Source organism: Pleuronectes platessa, chromosome 6 (genome assembly GCF_947347685.1).
Source record: "Pleuronectes platessa chromosome 6, fPlePla1.1, whole genome shotgun sequence".
In the NCBI taxonomy this organism is placed as follows: Eukaryota; Metazoa; Chordata; class Actinopteri; order Pleuronectiformes; family Pleuronectidae; genus Pleuronectes; species Pleuronectes platessa.
Genome location: NC_070631.1, coordinates 14,401,412 through 14,423,068, shown reverse-complemented (window position 1 = coordinate 14,423,068; position 21,657 = coordinate 14,401,412). Strand labels below are relative to the sequence as shown.

The following is a 21,657-nucleotide window of genomic DNA, read 5'->3' as shown; positions in this document are numbered from 1 at the left end:
AGTTAAAAACCTCTGAATACAAAGAACAATAGCTCCATCCCACTGAGCTTTGAGTGTGTTTTTGTCTCTGTTTGAGTGTTATCAGACAATAGATGGTGTCGTGTGTCATTTCTGTGGAATCATATCATTCAGTCGGTTTGGCAGAGACCTGAGCAGCTGGTAGTTACCACACAGAACCACCACAGACAGAACAGGTGCAGATTAGCTGATACAGGACAGTTCTCCCTCCCTTCCCCCTGATGTATCTGATATTAACTGTGAAAATCATTTTCATTTAGACCTCAGACTATTATTTGTTAATTTCTACTTCCACTTCAGTACAATTCAGAATAAAATACAATATAAAATTATATAATATTGCATTGAATTGACAACTTAAGTGACTTTATTTTAGCTACAAATGTGTATCTGTGTCTTTAAGTGTTTATGTGTTTTAATCATGGATTATTTGTTTGTTTTTATTGATTGTTGTGTTAATTCTTGTACAGTTACTTCGGATGGTATAATGCACCTGAATAGTCCATAGATATGTGTAATAATTTAGAATCAGTCACTTTATTTTATTACAGGTTGCCTTGTAAAAACTGTCTTTAGGCACAACAAATTAAAATGAGCTTTATGCTAAACTCTGGCTTATTTACAGAATGTTTTCTGTTGATTGAAAATCACTGATTATATCAAATAAATAAATAAACTTTGCAAAACCATATAACATATTCAACTAAATATTTTAGAAAAGGTCTTAAACTATGATGCATTGTTATAAACACCATGCAGCATTATACAACTCATTAGAGCGCTAGGTATACAACCAATAAAAAACAATATAGCTGTATGATATGCAGCATGAATAGCCTAAAGTTACTCTGATAGGGATAATTGTATTCTTTTATTTTTATTCTTTTAAGTATATTTTAGATTTTAAAGGTAGTTTTTACTCTGTGGAGTATTGTTACTTTTACTCACGTTATTGAGCCAAATACGTCTTCCAACACTATATAGGACATTATAATGAAATACAAACACTTGCTTTGTTCACACTTCATGTGTATTTGAATAGTCTGCACACACACACACACACACACACACACACACACACAGTACATCCTCTACATGTCAACAAAACATCATGTATCTTACACTTTAAGATTCAAGTTTAAAATAATATGAAATATATATCACACTACATCCAGTAAAAATCTAGTTCTAATACAACAGCTATAACAAAATAATGATATTCCTGAGCAGTGATGTCATCATATTGGTCTAAAACAGCTTGAATGTTGAGGAGAGGCCATTTCCAGGAGATAGTTCTCGATACGTGTCTCTATGTCTGAATACAGGTCTTCAACTTGCTCCCTGAAAGGAGGATGCCAGAGCCACAACATGGCAACCCCCGCCACAGCGAAGAGGAGGAGGAAGAACACACACACCTTCCACCAGCGGCCACACAGTGTCTGAACAGAGAGGGAGGGAAATATGTTATCATTTAGTTATTATTATGTTATTTTATGTCATCTACTCCAGTGGTAGCAAGGACATTAATATCCCCCTGAATGCAAACACACACACACACACACACACACACACACACACACACACACACACACACACACACACACACACACACACACACACACACACACACACACACACACACACACACACACACACACACACCGCTTACCAGTCTCCTGCGGCGGATTGTGAGTTGCCGGAGTTCTTCCCTGCACTGCGACAGTCGGGCCTGGCTGGACTGACACTCCTGCTCCATAGCCTGCAGCTCTGTCTGCAGCTCCTCACACTGCACACACGCACACACACACACACACACACACACACACACACAGACACACACACACACAAACACACACACACACACACACACACAAACACACACACACAAACACACACACACACACACCATATGGATGGGAGGAATATGTAGATTATATTTGGCTGCAATCCATTTACAAGAAATTCACAATGCAGGGGATATTAGGAAATATATTACATCCTATATGTCTGTAGGATGTGATGCATTTTAAATCGTCTGTTGAGATAATTATTTTATTATTATTTGTTGAAAAAAAATAAGTTAGACTTCCAAAATAAAAAAATGTTTACAAAGAAAACCTTGTTTTGTGTTATTGTTAATGTCGCTACACAACAAATTGTACTGAGGACATTATTCATTTGTTGATGCCTCCGGTACACAGTGTACAGTGATGTCACCAGTATGCACTATCCTGTGATGTCCTTTACCTCTGTCTCCTTGAGCCGAAGATTCTCCTGAGTGTGACGCAGCTGCTCTTCCATGTGAGTGTCTCTCCTCAGCGTCAGTTGTGGCTCTGCTTCCTCTGATGTCAGACAATCTTGCATCACAGGGTCCTGGCTCTCATTGCCACCATCTAGGAAGCAGAAATCAGTTCAAATAAAAAACATTTCCTCTTTGCAGCATTATAAATGCTTTAGTAGTTTGTCGAGAAAGGCTGAGGAGGTTTTTTGCAGATTCAGGACAAACAAACATCGTAGCTCTGAGGCCTGAGTGTCTCACCGCTGAGGTTCTTGATTTCCTCTCTTAAGATATGGTTGTCCTCCTCCAGCAGGCAGATGTTGTACTGAAGGTCCTTGTTCTCTCGTCTTAATGACCCCACCTCCTCCCTCAGTTCGGCCTCCCTGGCCCCGGACAGCTGCACAGGACACACACACACACATTTATATTTTCAACACCACTGACATTGAAAGTTCTTACCATGCACATTACTACAGTGAACAGTACCTCCACTTGGCTGTGTAGCTGCTGCAGCTGTTCATTACTGAGATGCTGGTTCTCCCTGAGTTGACCAGCGCTCAGCCTCAGCTCCTCATACAGGCTCTGACACTTCAGCGCCTCTGCCTTGGCTGTGATAAGTGATTCCTGGGGTGAAACAAAGAATCGTCAGGTTTCAGCTGCAAAACTGAAACTAAAATAAGACAATTGAGTCAGAGACGTTAATGTGAAGTCGTTCTCCTGCGCCAAATAGAGAGAATGTAGTTGTATTGAATAAGAGGTTTGACCTGCAGTGTCTCAGCCTTGGAGAGTGCATCACTTTTCTCCTCTGTGACGTTTTGAAGGGCAACCAAGGCCTTCTCCTCATATATCAGTTTCTGCTTCTCCATCTGCACCACCAGCTTCTTCACTCCATCTTTTGGAAACTTCTATAAAGACAAAACATGACTGAGTAACACTATTCATGACAGGGTGACAGTGTAGAAGACTGGCTGTTTTACAGAGAACAAACAACCCAAATGCTTGATAAAAAAAACACTCCGTGGTTTCTTCTTTGCAGCCGGCTGCTGCTGCTGCTCTTACCTGCAGGCAGACTTGCAGCTGCGCCTCCAGAGACTTGATCTTGTTTCTCAGTAGGTCTTCACTGCAGCGAGCCTGTGTGTGGGTTAGAGAGGAAATGACTGACTGTCACCTGCGGATGGGAAATGAATGGTTCATGTACCAAAAACTGAGATAGCGCGCTCTGTCGTAGTCTGCGCTCATCGGTGCGTAAAGGCAACTTGCGGCATCGGTGAACCTCAGAAAAGATCACAATGTCTGCATGTGCACAGGAGTAGAAAAATAGAATATGCTGCCTTATAAGAATAAACCCGAGTGAGAAACAATTTTACAGATGACAAACTAAATTCACCTCCAGTTCTTCAACAGAAATGGGAACAGTCACAGCCCTCTCTCATTCATTATAGCACCTATAGCAGCGTCTGGTTGTCACACCCTTCCTGTATTAAATTGACAGCTTGCACTACTCCTATGTAGTGAAGACTTGAGCGGAAGCAGGAAGCTTCAAAACCACAAGCTATATAGGGCTTCCTGAGGCAAACACAGGCTGTGTGCACGACTGTGAAAAGGAAATGTTCAGTATAATATCAGGCAGGCAACAAAAGAGAAATAAATAGCAACACTGTGGCCATCTAAAAATTATAATGATGCGTTTGGTATTTGGAAACAATAAATGCGAAACATCGGAGGGGGGGGGGGCCTTTTCAAATAAATGGCCTACATATACAGAGAGTCATACCATCCATATTTTCGTCGAGGAGTTTGTGAGGTTTGACGTGCTCTCCTGGAGCGCTGCCAGCTTCTTCTTCACGGCCTCCTCTCTCCACAGGGCCTCCTGACGGGAAACAGACGGCAGAGGACATCAACAGAGACAAACAAATACAGAGCGTAGCCTCAGGCGGTCGGTACCGTCTGCTCACGTCTAATCCTGGTGCTCAAAATCACATTAATTTAATGATGCTATGAAACAAGGTATCATCTCACATACACAGGGTAAGTAGTCAAGGTGATTACAGAAGCTTTAGGTCATGTGTTTTGCTGATTAGTAGCCACTATAGCAACAAGTGACTGGATAACAGTAAACGGTGAAATGTAGTTTACTTACTTAAATAATGTCAAGTATCTAAATCTACATAGCTGCTAACATCAGTTGACACAAGTCTCACTCAGCTACTGGTCAAACCAAATCAAGTAATACTGTACTGTTTGTACTGTTTGTTTGTTTGTTTGTTTGTTTGTTAGTAAGCAGGACAACACAAAGACTACTCAACCGATTTCCATGAAATGTTTTGAAGGGCTGGGGCATGAGCCATGGAAGAATTCATAAGATAATGGTGTGGATCTTTGTGAGATCGGGCATTTCTTCGATTTTTATTGAACAATTATTGGATCTTAATGGAAATATCAGGCATAATTAGGGGACTGATGTGTGCTTGCAATTGGGTGCAGATCCAAATAAAAATTCTGATCTAGGGAATTTAAATGTGGTTTCATAAAGCTGCTGTTGGGCCATTCTAGTTCCATATGAATTAATTATTTAAATATTGTAAGAGGAGTTTGTCATTTCATATGTCGAGTTACTCAGTCTCACTTTACAACTAAACAAAAGACAATGGACTAGGAAAAGATTTGTTTGGTTTACCTGCAAGTACTCTGCTAACCGCTGAATGTCCTATAATGTGAGAGATGAGAGACAAGAACAGTTACAGGTAATCAACACTGTGTTTTACAGTTTACACAAACACCACCAATGAATAGAGCAACAGTTAGGAACTCACTGATTCCTTGACAGTGACAAAGCCAGACCTGTGCAGGAGAAAGTATCACATTATAGGCGACAAAACACAGATCTCAACCGTTTTTCAGATGAAATGCAAGTTTCAGAGCGATTTCCACTAAGTCACACTCACGCTGTCTGCACACCCGCCTCTCGAAGGGATTTGTTTTGTAGAAGATTTGTGGTCTGATGGGAGAATTTCTGCTGAATGTTTTCTCTTTTGATTACTGTTTCGATGATGCTAGTCTTTTGAGCTGTGACAGAGAAAGAAGAAAAACAGCCTGATTAGTGTGAGAGCCACACAATTATGTGACGTGCAATTGACAAGAATTTCACCTTTTGTGCTGTTCTCTCTTCTCATCCTGTGCTGGTTGGATTCTTTTATCACAGGTGTTGAGGTAGATGCTTGTATCCTTGGATGGCCTTTATCGTGCCTCATCAGTGTTACCTGCTCAGACCATAAGGAGGCCTGAGGGAATGACAGGAGAGGGAAGAAGATGCAGGTGTATATGATCTTTGCAGCAACTTGCCTCTGATGATATAAAACTCCAAATGATGTCAGAGGATCTTATATTTACCCATGTGCTGGTGCTTGGACCATCAGTTAAGCTGCTGTTTGTTTCTAAAATCCCCCTTTGATGTCCGTTTGAAAGAGTTGGGATATTTGTATTCACTTGATATTTGCTGCTCGAGCTGTGAAGTTTCATCAGGAACGTCTTTGGTGAACTTCTCGTCCTCGTAGATTTCGGACCACACAGCTCCGGGCTCACTGATCTCCTCCTTAGAAACTCCAGCTGCCTTTTGTCTTTCAGTTCATTTTTGATCTGTTTTGTGTCCAACTCTCTCGTGGGGCTGCGACACGAAGTCACGTTGTTGCGCCCTCGCAGGTGTTCATGCCTCTGTGCTCTGACCTCCACTATTCGGTCGAAGTCTTTCACTGAGAAGAGCTGTGCAGCAGCCAGGGTGTCCATGGCAGCTCCTCTGCCTTGAGCCTACAATGACAGTATAAGGCAAAAATCATTATGACTAATTGTAAGTATACAGAAGGTTTACTATTTACTGACGTATGTTTATCGTTAAAGGTGTGTGAAAAATAGGATTTTCAAAGTCGAAGTCGCTGTATCTGAAGAAACCATAGAAGAATTGTTAAGAATTAGTTTTATCAGACTTTTAAATTCAAGTTCAAAGAAAACATTTGGTGTTATTTCTCAAACTCAGTCATGTCATTTTAATCTTCAAGACTGCATCAACAAAGGAAAATAAAATGTGTGATCTGCAGGAGCACCGGGTTGTGCTCCAAATTCATGAGGTGTCTGCATCAAATAACGTAAAAGATAAAGTAACTGATGTTTTGTGTAGCTCAGCAATTCTCTGTGACCCATGCTGATCCATGGTAGTTTAAGCAGCTGCAGTAGTAGGTCTAAAAATACTTTTTCCTCCTATTTTTTCGCAATAATAGCAGTAGTTGGATTTAGTGGAACATTTTTGTGTTAGTAGAAAATGCAGTAGTTGCATTGCTGTTTCAGTTTCTTTTAGAATGCTGCAGAATGTGATATCAAAGACAGACGAGGCCCCGGTAACTGCTAACTGAGGCTGTGGAGGGAAAAAATAGACGATAATGCAAAGACAACACGCTACTTAATATTCAGAAAATGAATCAAGAGCTTACCTACTATGCCATCTCAGTCAGTGGCCTTAAACTCTTCATGCGGTGGATGAGAAGTTATCCATTTCCTTAAACCTCTGAGATAGTGTCCGGAGGCTTTGTCTGCGTTTCACATGTAGCTGCTTCAGTTGAGCTTCATTTTACAGGAAGTGAAGAGAACCACAGCGTCATATGTTCCTCTATCTCAGCAGCCACTCGTACCAAACTGATGCCACACACGGGTGGGCCCCAAGATTACACACAGACCCGGTCTTTTCCCCCTCTAGGCAGTCTGGGATGAAACACACCCATTGGGAGATAGAGCTGTGCCGTGTGACTGCAGCATCTTGGATAACTGAATGTTTATTATCATGACAGCACTTCCATCCCTCATTGAAGGGGGTTTATGACTTAGATCTAATGAAGGCATACATGACGACTGTTATGCAAAGGCAGGAGACTGTAGAGAAATAGACAAAATGGGACATTATGACTACAGAAGTAGGTGAACAGAGAAGGGCCTAACGTTTGAAGGCTCTTAGCCAAACTGATGAGAAGACACACAAGCAGTAAAAATGTATTCCCTTGTGTTTACTCAGATTAATAATAACACAGACCAAACAGACAAACATAGTTTTATTTTTGTTTCCCCTTTAGATTTTCAATGCAAATATGCAAATACAGGATTTTATAATAATTCAAACATATTTTATTGTGGGAAATTCTTATCTGAGCCAAAGGCTACGCTGCTAAGCTAGCTTTGAGCAGATTAGCTCAGAACTACCTATCTATCTATTTATCTATCTATCTATCTATCTATCTATCCATCTATCTATCTATCTATCTATCTATCTATCTATCTATCTATCTATCTATCTATCTATCTATCTATCAATTAATCAATCAATCTATCTATCTATCTATCAATCTATCTTGATTACTCACGCCTTCATGACCATAGATCCAAACTCAGCTGTGCGAGCAGCGCCCCCTCCTGGTCGCGTTCCTTCACAGCTGTTACACAGGAAGCTCACCTCTACTCTCGCGACATTTCACGGGGACTTGTCTTGCTCCGCCATCACTGTGGCTCTTTGCAGAAGGGCACTGAGAGGCTGAAACGTCGCTGGTCGGTGGAGGAACAACTCTGCACTTTCGTCCTTCAATCATGCTGTCCCGACTCGTTCTCGTTTCAGGTACGTACTCATCGAACCTCTGCGATAAGAAGAGAAATAATTAATTGTTGCTGTCACCAAACAGTCGAGCAGGAGAAGTGAAGGTTTGAAGTGGACGTGAAGGGTAAAGTGAAGGCCGCACGTTGAATGAGAGACATGCTAATGCTAGCTGTAGGTAACAATTCAAACTGTAGCTGTTATTTTTTAACCCAAAACAACACTTGACACCTTATCTGTCTCTCCAGCACACAGCACGAGAGCTCAGGCAGAGTTAAATACGCTCACAGTGAATCAGACAGTAAGAAGAAGCTAAGTGAGCTAACGTTAGCTCTTCAAATGTCACCTCATTGACAGCCGGGGCTGCTCCTCGGGTCATCTGCACTTTATTCCTGTAATGACAGTAATCCACAATGGCTTCACAATGCAACTTCAACGTGTGTTTCTATTTCAGATGTATTAATTGTATTGCAATGGCCTCATCATTTAACTATTTCCAGCAGTAATATTGATCTACTCCCAGTTTGTTGGGTACACGTTTAAACGTATGCGATCTACCACATGGGTCCTTATAAGTATCCTGATGTTCAGCTTTGGTTGAAGCTGTTTTGAGGACACGTCGATTAATCGTGAAAATCTACGTGTTAATTTTCTGTTGACAATCAAGGGATTCACATAAAACAGTAAAAACATTACGACAAAGTTTTGAAATATGGTTTCAATAGAAGGAGAGATATTAAGATCTAAAAGCAGAGTAAACGTAATGTCCAGTGCAATATATGAATCTGACCTTGATTGTAGGTAGGAGTTTCTTACAGACATATTTAATAATGTGATTTCTGTTTGTCAATCATGAAAAGATTCTCAGCAGATTTAGTTTAAATGAAAACTGTTGTTGTCACAATATATATAATTTATTCTATTTTGTCATTCTGTTGTTTGCAGCCGGTTCCTTGAAGAGCAGTGGACCCCTTGGAGCTGGGTATGACTTGGTCATGATGATGCATTTGATCAGTAATGTGTATAATGTGTGCAAATGCAGTGAGGCGTGTTTGTGTGAAAGCTAACACTGTTGTCCACCACAGCCTGATCCAAGCGTCTCGCTCCTTGCACACATCGTCCCAGAGTCTGGCTCCACTGCCCCCTCTGCCAGAGAAGGGAGGCAAGGTCCGCCATGGCATCATCCCAGAGGAGCTCTTCCAGCTCCTGTACCCCAAAACTGGAGTCACAGGTTTGTAACTCATCATGCTACAGCATTAGGTTTACATAGCTGACTTTTAGGTCCAAAACAAAGGAAGAAGCAGTCGTATTGTTGGAAATGTAAATATATTTGCTGCTGAGAGAAAACAGACATCTTCTATAAGAAGAACGAAAAAAAGTCTGGTTCCACTTGGAACAGTGGATATATAAGTTGAGAATTATTCTTTAATATGTTGAATAATTATAAAAACGTGATCCAGGATCAGCACTGACGAACATTAAAGGTCCGGTCGTCCTGTATCAGAGTCTCTGTCGGAGTCTGCTTCCTCCATGCTCACACTTTAACAATAAATACCATCACTGATCACAAGTTAAGACACATGCAGGACTGACGTATACTTTGTGTTTGTTTGATCGGCTCAAGAGTTTGAGACACGTGTTTAAACCTGACATGAGACGTAACGTGAGGTGCACAGTCAGGACATCAGGGTTAAAGTGACTGGAACGATCCGGAGTCATGAGCTGACATCCTCGATAAATAACTAAATACATGTGATTAATAGTTCGTGTTTGAAGAGCTACAGAGACGAGCAGACACACACACACACACACACACACACACACACACACACACACACACACACACACACACTCCTGCAGACAGAAGTTCTTCCTGCAGTTTATGAGACTCAGTGTTTTAACTTCATTGTTGCAGAAGAAGCGACGCACATAACAGGTTTTGTTGAGTGCAATGCGTATGACACTACATCATGTACACAGTGTATATGCACTTGTCCTCTGTATAATTTAATGTTGAAGTTTAACATTTGACATAAATGTGATATCTCTCGTATAGCATGGCCATGTACTACATGTGGTTCACACTGTGTCTCTTCTTTTAACATTAGCAGACAGAGCTGTGTGTGTTTTCATACTGTTTATCTCTTGATGTGTTTAAATTAACATCAAAAAGAAGCTGAAGCAGTAACATCATCTCAGTGACCTTGGAAAGAAAATCTAAATTTGTACCTCTGCCACCAGGACCCTACATGCTGGGCACTGGCCTCCTCTTCTACATTCTTTCCAAGGAAATCTACGTCATCAACCATGAGACCTTCGCTGGCGCCTCCATAGGTGCTGTGATCATCTACGCTGTCAAGAAATTTGGGCCAAGTGTTGCAGCTTTTGCTGACAAACTTAATGAGGTAGGCCGGCAGCCATTTGTGGTTTTAGCTTTTTAATTTATTTATAGGATACCAGAACACAATATTTCACAAAGTGTGTGGATTCTTAGCCCTATTGCCTTTAAATTGTGAGATTATTGTTTCACAAATGTAGCTTTAATCAAGATACAGTTTTCCCAAAATCATCGATCCACTCTTTAATGCACAATCTTTGTGAGCACAACTGTAATCCTCATTGTTTTTTGTTTTTTTTAGGACAAAGTTGCGAAGGCTCAGGAGGTGAAGACTCTCGCTATGGCCAGCCTGACTCAGGCCATCGAGGATGAGAATAAGGAACAGTGGAGAGCAGAGGGAAGATCAATGCTCTTTGATGCTAAGAGGGTGAGCGGCAATGACGATTGCATTTTCAATTTCCAATTTTATCTGAACCATTCATTATACACTGTATTTACATGAGACATATCAACACCAGGTACTTGCCCTAAAACCGTCTACTCGTTGGATGGAGTTGTATGTGTTGAAGGGGCAACATTAGGTAATCTTTGATTTAGACCTCTGTCAGCAAGTAGAAGCTACAACACTGCCACCAAGTGGCCAAAGAAACATGTTAAAGGGATAGGTCACCCGAAAATGAATGACAGATTCGACAATAGATTTGGATCTGCATTTTATTTCACTTACATTACAACAAAATATTAACAGCATGAAAAGAGGGCATTGTAGCAACCTATGTTAGACTCTGGATATTTCTGCAAAGACTCAATCGACTCCTCTTTTCCATCTAGAACAACGTGGCCATGCTTCTAGAGACCAACTACAGAGAGAGGGTACACATGGTGACCCATGAGGTGAAGAGGCGGTTGGACTACCAGATCGCCCTGCAGGGCCTCCACCGCCGTATGGAGCAGGAACACTTGGTCAACTGGGTGGAGAAGAGCGTCATCGGCAGCATCACTCCCCAGCAGGTCAGTCTAGTAGGAAGCGATCATCTCAAAAACATGTTCTTTTTAATAATCACAGTTCCCTTTTTTTGAAAAGTTACGTCAAGCATTGAGAAACTCAAACCATTGATCTACTTATTTGCACCATTTAAAACGCAGTATTACTAAAGACACTGGCAGATCATACTGTTATAATCTAAATTGTACATCAGTGTCTCAAATCCCACATTGTGCCCAGCTTGGAGTGGCACCAGGTCCTTAGCCTGTGGTCAATAATACCAGATAATATCGCAGGACCTTGTGAGATACAGATGAGTGGTGCTGTACCAATGAGATTAAAACACTCTTGGAATAGTCGTTTCAATATTATATATTGAAGTGTTTGTAAGTGATTCTTGTAAGTGAAAACATAGAATATTAATTGATTGCTTTATGACATAGTTTCTTGTTTTTCTCACTAAATGGTTAGATTCACATACAAATTTGAAATGTCTCTGATGTTGCCAATAATTTTTTGGAATCAGAGAATACCTCAATCTATGTAATGATTTGAAACCATGTCTTTGAAGTATACACGTTTCACCCAGTTAGACAAACACATTTTTTTTCTCTTTAAATCAATTCAGATTTTAAACCCCTGTTATTCTTACTGTCTTGCACATATCTTTCCAGGTGACGATGCAGTGCCTCACTTCTGTGTTTTTGTTGTTTTTCAGGAGAAAGCGAGCATCGCTAAATGCATCACAGACCTGAATGCTCTGGCCAAGACCGTTCAGGCCAAAGCTACAGTCTAAACTATCCAGTCTTCAGAGAAGGCTTCTCGAATCCCCAACTCCTTGTCCCAAGACGAGACGTTCACTTTTCTTTACGGAATAAACTTATTTCTCATAAGATTGTCTCTGTCAATAGTGTGGGTGTGTACAGTATTTACACGTCGGCTGATGGTAAAATAAATGGTTCTCTTATTCAACTTCAACGGGTCAGTTTGTATTTTTCCACTTCAGTTTATATTAGATTATCTTTGAACAATTTGCTAAACTTAGCTTAAGTAATTTCCCAGTGACGTAAGGTGAGTTGAATAGGTAGCTTTAACACCCATGGTAGATTACACTCGAGGAAGGGTTCTGGACCTTTGATCACTGAAGAAGACATTATGAAGCTTTTCTAAACCTTTGGACTCATAATGAGTCACAGATCTGCTGCCTCCCTCCAATACCTCAACTACTTGCCCTCGAATGACAAATCAGACCAGCCCTCTGGATCCGTCACTCCTCAATGATTGTTGCACTTTGAACCTTGTGCCTTTAAGCAGGAAGTCGATGTTTTCTCAGTTAGATGTTTGAGGAATATCTGCTACGAAGCGTGTCGTCTAAAATCAGTTTGAAAAGTACGGAACAATGACAGTGGAGCAGAGCTGACACGGACAGGTAATTACTGGAGCATGAAATCATAGAAATACTAGAGGTAATAATTTAAAAGGTTATATTAATTGCAATGAGTGATGGATTCTATCTGTTGTTTAGAAGGGTGTTTTCCATCATGTGAAGTGAGTGAAATCTTTTTAATATTGAAGGTGTGGGGCAATTTTAAGCTACACCACTGAAGTAAAGTCAACACCAGGGTGTGGACTTTTCGTTGAATTGTTTCCTAACCTCATGAAGGATCACGTAATAACTAAACACTGTTTATGTGGATCTGATTCCAGCCAGGAGGAAAAGTTGAAACCTTGTATGCAGTTGTATGAAATTCACTGACATTTCACCTGTTGTGCTTTATTGTTGCTTATGTTTACAATAAATTGAGTTTGAAAGCAAACTTTACTTTAATGAACAACAGCCAGTGTTTTCACATGTAACACTCATAAGATAAGAAACATTAAACTGTAGAGTGACAGTTATACGAAAGAAAAAAACTTAACTGTCAGTCAGTTTAATATCATCTTGCTGAAGTTAGAACATTAGTCACCTTAAATACAGGCTATGCCAGACCGAGTAAGACTGTAGCAGTAAAATCCCAGTGTTAAAAAAAATAATACATTTTATTGCTTAAAATGTTTAAGTTTTAACTTGTAAAAAGAAAAATGTGTTTCATCTTTAATTCCTTTAATTGAGCTGTCAGAGTCTGAACTTCTAAACATGAACTGAGTGAATTTACCAACCATATGTTCTGGTTTAATATGAAACAGTTTTTCCACTTTATCAGGTTGAGAAACGCTCTGTGCAGATTGGTGTGGCTTCCACGAGATTCTGAGCAATCTGAAGATTAAAGTCCTCTCTAAAAGAGACAGAAGCTGCTTGAAAATGTATGGAAACAACGCCCCCTTCTCCTACTCCCCGAGGTCAGTACGACTTAATATAAACTCTCAATGTCACTGGTGTAATTAATCCTCCATGAACACAACGCTTAGATCTTTTCTTGTTACACCCTGTGGAGAGAAACACACCTGCTGTAGTAACTTTGCAGCTCATTTGAGACTGTGGATGATTGATTTCTTCAGATGGCTGATTGTTTCATTGATATGTAAGGTGAACATGCTGCTCTTTCTCTCTCTCTCTCTCTCTCTCTCTCTCTCTCTCTCTCGATAGATAGATTAAAAAGCCTCTTTTGCTTTCAAACAGACTGTTTACCTGCTCAAACAGAATTGGAAACGGATCTCAGAAGGGATCTACAGCATACTCTGTCAAGGCATAATCTGTGTGCAGATATTACCTGAACCGTCACAACTCAACTTCAGCCATTATGTTAAACCGAATTCGAGTACTGATCCTAAAACCAAATCTTAACCCCCAAAAAGTTCTGTGAAAAATGTGCTCAATAAGGTCTGATAGTGTCAGTGATCATCACTAGGATAGATGTACACACACACACACACATACACACACACACACACACACACACACACACACACACACACACACACCGTCAGACAATAACAGACTAACAACATACCTGTGCTTATATGTAGTATATCTCCAAGATGACTTGAAATGTCAATGTCAGATATAGATAAAACAAATTACCAGTTTTTTCCTACCATAACATTTTATCTACTCGATGATGCCATTTGAAATTAAGGACTGTTAAGTCTGTTATGAACCCGCTCATAAATACCAAAGTAAGGTTCAGTTGAACTAGATAACAAGAAGATATACTGCGTATGCTGAACTTGCTTCCTTGTACAAGATCCATCTGCCCCTTCTCTGAAGTTTGATAAGTTTCCTGTTATTGTTCTTCAGGGCAGTTTTACAGGAGGACCCCCCCCTACAGAGGAGTTTTTTCCAGCAAGACGACGACCTGAGGGGTTCTCCACTGCAGGGCAACAGCCTGACTAGACCCAGTGGGAAATCCATATATAGTATGTACAGACGAAAAATAAAACACCACACATCCATGTGTCGTTTGTTATTATAACCGATCTGATAACTGAATGAGGAAAAATGGCTATATTTTTTAACTTGAACCCGTTCTTTATACCAGTGCAGAGAAAAGAGTACTCTGAGACGCTGACCAAGCAAAGGGACAACTTTCATGTCAGAGTGGAGGTAAACGAGGAATCAACATGGTGACACACAAGTGACAACACAACCTGTAGCTCTCCCACATTCATGACCCTGAACCCTGACTCCACAGCATCTGTTGACCTGTGAGCTGGACGGCAAGGAGGTCAATAAAGTGGACGACTGTTTGGCCAAGCTGAAGTGGCTGGACACCAAAGGTCGTCTGTGGGGACAGGAGATGATCATGGACGTTCATGGAAGACATCTGACGCTCAGCGACATCGAGACCAAGGTTGGTGGTGGGGATTCTTAGACGTCTTTCAAGACTCGATCTCAAACGCCACCTTCTCAGAGGGAGAAGAGTCTTAACGGGTACCCTACGTGGCCAAAAGTATATGGACACAATATTTCTCTGTGAACATAAGTATGCTGCTATAAGGACCTCCTCTCTTCTGTGGAGCCGCACTTTGTTCCCTTCCAATTATGAAAGCATTTGTGAAGTTACACTCTTGTTGGGCTTCCTAGTTAATGCATCGTCTGTCGCCACATTTAAAAAGCTGCTCAAAACTTCGCTTGTCTTTCTGTAAATCAATTCAGCCACATCTTTTTTCTTATCATTAATCTTAACATTGCTGTTATCCCCTTTCTAAGATGAATGTGTTTAGATTTTGTTATTATTTAGATTTAACTATTTCCTGTTGTTATAACATCCTTTCTTGTTAAATTTTAACTATAGTTTTTGACCACCTTATACCTTCTACCTTTTGCATTTCAAGTGAATTGAGCATTTAATAGTGTGAAAAGTGCACATAAATAAAACTGACAAATCTTTTTTGATAATGTAACAAGTAGAAAGTACAGATATGTGTTAAAGTGTAGGGAGTAACAATTTCTTATATTCCATTCTGTTCAACATTTGGTGTCAATCTTCATATAATCAATCTGATTTTACAGACAGAGCTAGAGGTGCTGCCTCTGAGAAGCATCACACAAACCAGGGCTATACTGGACAGCTGTGCCTACAGCTCTCTGCTGACGATTACCGTGCAGGACCACAGCAAACGCATCCTGCAGGTCTTCATGTTCCAGTGTGACGAGATCACGGTGAGTCGACTATGGCCTCCTGACCCTCAAGAAAAGGGCGGGGGTGTTAATCCTGTTGCACAATCTCTAAAACCATAAACAGTCAGTCCATGGAACCATAATCAGTATTTCACTACGTGGATGCAGTTGTTTTTATGTTGACGTCATGTAGGTGGATGATCTAAATCAGGTCTGTTTGACTAGGCGGATCTACTCAAGGCAGATCTGGATAAAGCCCTTCAGAAGAGAGGCGATGACGTGGAACCACGCAGGGACCAATCAGACATCAGGTACCATGGTACACGTCACATGGATAAAGTCGAAACACAGACTACAAATGTAGAAATGAAAACAACTGCTTCATTCAATTTGCTGTCGATGTTTTCAGAAATAATCTCGAAAATATCATAAGGCAACAAAGTTTTCAGCAGCGACGAAGCCCAGACATGAACCTGCCACCTCCGGAACAACCGCTGACCCGGTGGCGCAACAGAGAACCAGGTACATGGTAGAAAATCACTGAAGAGAAACTACATCCTCCCATAATCTGCTCATCTTCAGTTTTGAGATAAGAGCTCCGAGGCTCTGGAACAGGAAATACAACAGGCTGTGTCAGTAGTTTCCCTTAAATGAAAACTTAATATCTACTTTCATCATGTTGGTTCATCCCCAGATTTGACCTAATTCTCGTTTTTATTATTGTGATTCGTGGTTTTGTTGTTAATTTTTTTTATTTGCTTGATTCTTTTATGACAGTGTTTTTATTTGTTCTAGTGTCATGTTTTTAATGTATTTTTTACTTGTGTGTGTGTGTCTTATATTTATGAAGCACTTTGAAACCTTGTATTAGGTTGTTATTGTTATAGTGTAAGGGGAGGTAGGGAGAGAAACAGATAACAGATCCTCGGCACAGCACACAGCAGCTTCAGTGACAGCACATGACACTGGTTTGGTCAGATTCAGGTTGAAAAGGAGGTGCTGGTGTGGAGGTGAGCTTTTGCCGATTCACTGCATGGAAGTGGATCAACCGAGGGATCAGCGGATGTTGGCTGGTATAGATATCTGCTGCTGTCAGCGGATGACCTGAATGAACTGACCATGTGCTCAATTCAATTCTAAAATTTGTGATTTCTTAATTTAAATTTCGATATCGATGGATGTTTTCTGTACATGATCGCATCAGTGAACAGCTAACACTGTCTCTCCTTAGGTGCGGCCATATCAATATTTACTCTTTTTTTCTTTATTTCCACTTAGAGAGTACGCCTCCCTCGTGGGACTACACTCAAGAAGAAATGCTGCCTCATCCTGATCTTTATGACTTACAGAGTAGCCCAGAGCTTCAATCTGAGCAAAGAGAAGCAGAGTGGAACACGGTCAGTGCTGCGAATAACTGCTCTTTAGGAAGTGGATTTAATCTGGAACAAAGTCATTTAATCTGACTGTTATTAAATAGTCATCTGAAGGAAAACATGCTCATATGTGGTTGTGTTTAAAAATCCTAAGTCTGCTGAACATGATATATTTATTGCATTCATTCCTTTCGACAGGAGATTTTTAACCATGTTCTTGATGATTTGGAGATTTTCATGGACAAACTGTCTGATGCACCAAATTCAATGCGAAAGGACAGAAAATCTAAGAGGGCTGGTAATATTCTTTTACAATCTCCCAGGAAGTCATTAGTGGAGAGAAACCTCCCACACAAACAACATACTGAATGTAAATACAGGGTTGTTTTATTTATCATGAATGTGTATATCTCCTGCAGAATCAGCTGTCAGTCTGCCGCCCAGGGAGGAGTATATCTCCTGTCTCCAGAAAATCAGATATGGATTCAATCTGCTGGTAAACTCTTCCTCAGATCTTCACGTCTCCACAGATAACACATTTCCCATAGTGCTTTGCCCTGCATCCATTCCCTGACGTGTTAAGTGAAACACTCTCTCTCTTATATGACAGGGTCAGCTGGATGGGGCACTGACCAACCCCAACGCTGCTGACTATGTCCACATCCTCTTCAACAGTTTGAGCATGGTGAGCTCTCTCATCCTGAAGTGTGTTGATACTTTTCTTCACCACAACAGGTCAACCTGTCAGTTGTGACAGTAAACACCTGCTCGGTCCCTCCACAGATCATTCCTCGGTACCCAGCAGACCTGGTGCCCGCTGTGGTCTGGCCCCAGTTGACGGAGGCGGCCCTGCAGCTGATGGGGGAAGAAGTCAACCCGAAGGAGGGACGCCTTTGGAATTCTCTGGGAGATTCCTGGAATGTCTCCAGGTAGGACGGCCTTCGCACTTGCATGAGTCTATAAATCATACACCTTGTTACTTTCCCATACACTGCCCTCAGGTGAAAGTACACATCAACCTGACCTGGCACGCCCTGACTCTGAGCTGTGTGTTTGCTGATATGTAAATGTGGGTCAGAGTTAATGCTGCATCCACGGCCTCAAAGTCGAGCGATTGGCAAAAATAAGACGATGAATATGTCAATTAAATTGTTCAATAATTATTCTGTAATACTTTGTCAATTAGTTATTAGCCATTCAAAACATCTGGCAGCTGTTAATGCTCCTGCAGCAGGACACATGCTTTATCTTTTAATATCTATGGGCTTTACCCGGGGACTGTTTTACCATAACTGGTGGAGACGAGCTGCTGATAATCTGTTAACATTTCTTACTGCAAACTTCATGACTTCATTATTTTATTGAGTAACCAAGTTACAACATTTAAAGCTTCACTATAGAAAGGAAAAATAACAACCGAAGGAATTTTTCACAACCTGACCACCCAAGAGTTATGTATAAATCATTAACTTAATATTGACTGAAAGTTAGACTGATACTTCTCTAATTTCACTCTGTCAAATAGGAAACCACTAGACCTGCCTGTGGTCATCAGACTTAACGATTCCTCCCTCCATGTGTCAGAAACTCTGAGTCAATAAACTGGTGACTTATTTCAGCATGTCAGCAAATTACACCTTCATTTATAGTAGAGACCGCCCTCAATGCAATGCTGATTGTGACTGAAATGTTTTTCTGCAGTTGTGGTGAACGTTTCCATGGTAGCAGAGAGCTCCACCAATCAAAAACATGTCTATCGCACCTGAGGATTGGAGGAAATAATCTGGCTATTAACTGACCTGTAAAACAGCAAAATTGTCACTTTCACTTTTTTGCGCACAATTAGGATAGAAACACTAGACCCAGAGTTTTACCCCAAATGTCTAACTACTCTTTTAATATTAGATTCTACGTTAGAAAGACTGACGTCCCACTCCTGAAACCCTAGTGTCAACACACAAATACAGCATGAAGTAATTTTGATTGTTGTATTAAATAAGATCATCTTATCATTGTCACTTTTGAATTTCGCTGAGAGTTTCCTGACCTCCTCTCTCCTCGCAGGTCCAGAGGGGTTCATGATAATACTCCACCTTACATCCCAGAGTTCTACGATGGCTGGCGACCGTATGGTTTCTATTCAAATTTCACCAATCTGTTATTTTATAAATCACTGTCACAATCATAGCCGCTGTCACGGTTGATGTTATTGTTCTTGTACCTCAAGTTTTTGTTTTTGTTTTTTTTGACCCCCCGTCCCATTACCGTGACAGTCAAGTGAGCAGGAGCAGCAGCCAGCGTATCCCGCCTGTCCGACCAATTTCTTCAAAGTAAATATGGCTGTATGATTGTTTGCGGACATATCTTCAATCTGTACTCAGTGAGGTTAATTGTGGTCGTCTGCCTCGCTGCTGTTTCAGCTTCAGCGAGTCTCCTCTGACCATGCAGGCCATTAACAACTTCACGGCCAGAAACAACCGAGAGCTGAGTATCATGAAGGGTGACATGGTTCAGGTGAGATGAAAATAATGGTAACGGTAACTATCTTTTATCATCGCGATCATTGGGAATAGAAACCAGTTTCATCAGGAAAATATAATCCAATTGTCCTGAATTCGATTTAGCATTACAATGGTTCAAACATGTTCAGTGTCAATAAATCCCAAAGTCAGCAGCACTGGAGCTGGATTTTGATATTCCCCTAACAAAGTCTGTCATAGGATGGTTCAAAACAAAGTACCGTAACTTGAATGACTGAAATGTCACGCACCTCTTCATTGGAATACAACAATAGAGACGGGAGAGGTGAAGCGGGCGACACACCCTTATAAGGAGGGGTCCCCCCTGAAGTGGATGTAGGGATACAGGACCTCACAGGACTGACATTCCACATTAACACTGAATGTCTAAAAGTAGGGGCGTGATAACAAAGAATTTGTTAAATTATAACAGTGAAATTAAATCCATTAAAAATGCACATTTCTGTGATACAATACTGCTTCATAATTGGCATTGTTACACGCATCAAGTCTTGATAGTATCGTAACATGTGCAAATCTTTGCACACTGTACTAATAATGTACACTATTCTAAATAGAGACTGGTTTCTATTCAAATTTCACCAATTTGTTATTTTATAAATCACTGTCACAATCATAGCCGCTGTCACGGTTGATGTTATTGTTCTTGTACCTCAAGTTTTTGTTTTTGTTTTTTTTAAACAGGTGATTCAGAAATCCAAGCAATGGTGGCTTGTTTGTAACGCCCGTAATGAGCAGGGAAACGTTCCTATGAATGTTTTGGAGCCAATAGGGGGCGCCAGGGAAGATGTTCTGGTGAGATAAGTTACAAGTGAAACTGTTTAGAAACCTACGAAACATATTTGAGAAATAAAATGTTTGTTACTTCTCCCACACTTACACACACACACTCACACACTCACACACACACACACACACACACACACACACACACACACACACACACACACACACACACACACACACACACACACACACACACACACACACACAAACACACACACACACACACAGCAGGAGACTCGTGGCCCAGTGATTATGGACATGAACTCGTCGCCTGCAGAGGTGAGAGCCTGGCTTCAATCCAGAGGCTTCTCCAAGATGTGAGTGACCTGATCTGATGTCAGTTTAAAGATGTCTGAACTGTAAATAAGGCTTATTGTATGGGATGATAATGAGAAATACTATGTGTTTTATCACCTTGACATGAACAGCACTGTGACCAGCCTCGGGGTGCTCACCGGTAGTCTGCTGCTGGGGATGACCAAGGACGACATAAGGACTGTTTGTCCAGAGGAGGGAGCCAGGGTCTTCTTCCAGCTTCAGGCCATTAAGTCGGCCATAGCGGTAGGTACTGGGTCATATGAGACGACCACTAGCACACGTCCGACCACGGCACATCAGTCATGTTCCTCTCTGTTCCCGACAGCTCGCCAGTGAACCGTCTGGACCATACAACGGCCGCTACTAACGTCACACCACACGGCTCCTTCATTATGTTTTTTCCAGATAAACGTCTGAAATCATCAACATTTGTAATTTGATGTAATAAATTATGTCTGGATGGCTATTTTCATTATGAATGACACCGCATCAAATCCTGATTTCTGTCATTCAAACAAAATAACTTTTAGTGAATTCAATTTTCATGTATGTGTTGTAACATGTATGACACGCTACAATTATTCGTTAATTATTTAGTTATTTCTTTTGCTCACTATGTACTTTTACTCATCGACAATTTTCCAGAGGATGAAATATACTGTAAATTCACATTATAGTTCCATCAAACACGATTCTTCTCTTCAGAAGCAAATGTTTTTAAGTTGCTGTTTCTTAAGCTGTAATTTATTTTTGACAGATCATGATGGATATTAAAAATCATGTGATTTAAGCCTAATTAAATTTTTCTCCTTACTTTCATTTTGGTACGAAATA

At 40.8% G+C, this 21,657-nt stretch overlaps 3 protein-coding genes across 7 annotated transcripts; 2 read left to right on the top strand and 1 right to left on the bottom strand.

Moving 5' to 3' along the window:
• Positions 1 to 1,030: 1,030 nt before the first annotated feature.
• Positions 1,031 to 6,982, bottom strand: LOC128442588 (TRAF3-interacting JNK-activating modulator). 2 transcript variants are annotated; one of them, XM_053425121.1, is made up of 14 exons: positions 6,782 to 6,982; positions 5,687 to 6,100; positions 5,445 to 5,577; positions 5,242 to 5,362; positions 5,110 to 5,137; positions 4,974 to 5,003; positions 4,071 to 4,166; positions 3,356 to 3,427; positions 3,061 to 3,201; positions 2,783 to 2,920; positions 2,558 to 2,693; positions 2,266 to 2,411; positions 1,688 to 1,804; positions 1,031 to 1,457 (listed from the first exon to the last, which is right to left on the bottom strand). In XM_053425121.1, exons 2-14 carry the CDS (start codon positions 6,077 to 6,079, stop codon positions 1,257 to 1,259), a joined length of 1,752 nt encoding a protein of 583 aa, XP_053281096.1. In that variant the 5' UTR covers positions 6,080 to 6,100; positions 6,782 to 6,982; the 3' UTR covers positions 1,031 to 1,256. The 2 variants fall into 2 exon arrangements, with proteins under 2 accessions (XP_053281096.1, XP_053281095.1); XM_053425120.1 differs by having other exon boundaries at positions 6,778 to 6,980.
• On the top strand, positions 4,789 to 21,613 carry eps8l3b (EPS8-like 3b). Of its 4 annotated transcripts, none has more exons than XM_053425116.1 (20): positions 4,789 to 6,140; positions 13,450 to 13,585; positions 14,484 to 14,602; positions 14,725 to 14,789; positions 14,878 to 15,036; positions 15,699 to 15,848; positions 16,032 to 16,117; positions 16,216 to 16,328; positions 17,085 to 17,203; positions 17,378 to 17,477; positions 17,599 to 17,675; positions 17,790 to 17,864; positions 17,963 to 18,108; positions 19,244 to 19,306; positions 19,453 to 19,509; positions 19,600 to 19,693; positions 20,404 to 20,514; positions 20,734 to 20,822; positions 20,934 to 21,066; positions 21,149 to 21,613. In XM_053425116.1, the coding sequence occupies exons 2-20, from the start codon at positions 13,548 to 13,550 to the stop codon at positions 21,188 to 21,190; spliced, it is 1,836 nt and encodes a 611-aa protein (XP_053281091.1). In that variant the 5' UTR covers positions 4,789 to 6,140; positions 13,450 to 13,547; the 3' UTR covers positions 21,191 to 21,613. The 4 variants fall into 4 exon arrangements, with proteins under 4 accessions (XP_053281091.1, XP_053281094.1, XP_053281090.1 ...); XM_053425119.1 differs by lacking the exon at positions 4,789 to 6,140 and adding an exon at positions 12,358 to 12,674 and having other exon boundaries at positions 20,737 to 20,822; XM_053425115.1 differs by lacking the exon at positions 4,789 to 6,140 and adding an exon at positions 12,358 to 12,674.
• atp5pb (ATP synthase peripheral stalk-membrane subunit b) lies at positions 7,795 to 12,217 on the top strand. The gene is made up of 7 exons (XM_053425128.1): positions 7,795 to 7,946; positions 8,868 to 8,904; positions 9,008 to 9,153; positions 10,164 to 10,327; positions 10,562 to 10,687; positions 11,092 to 11,271; positions 11,964 to 12,217. The coding sequence occupies exons 1-7, from the start codon at positions 7,919 to 7,921 to the stop codon at positions 12,039 to 12,041; spliced, it is 759 nt and encodes a 252-aa protein (XP_053281103.1). The 5' UTR covers positions 7,795 to 7,918; the 3' UTR covers positions 12,042 to 12,217.
• Positions 21,614 to 21,657: the final 44 nt, after the last annotated feature.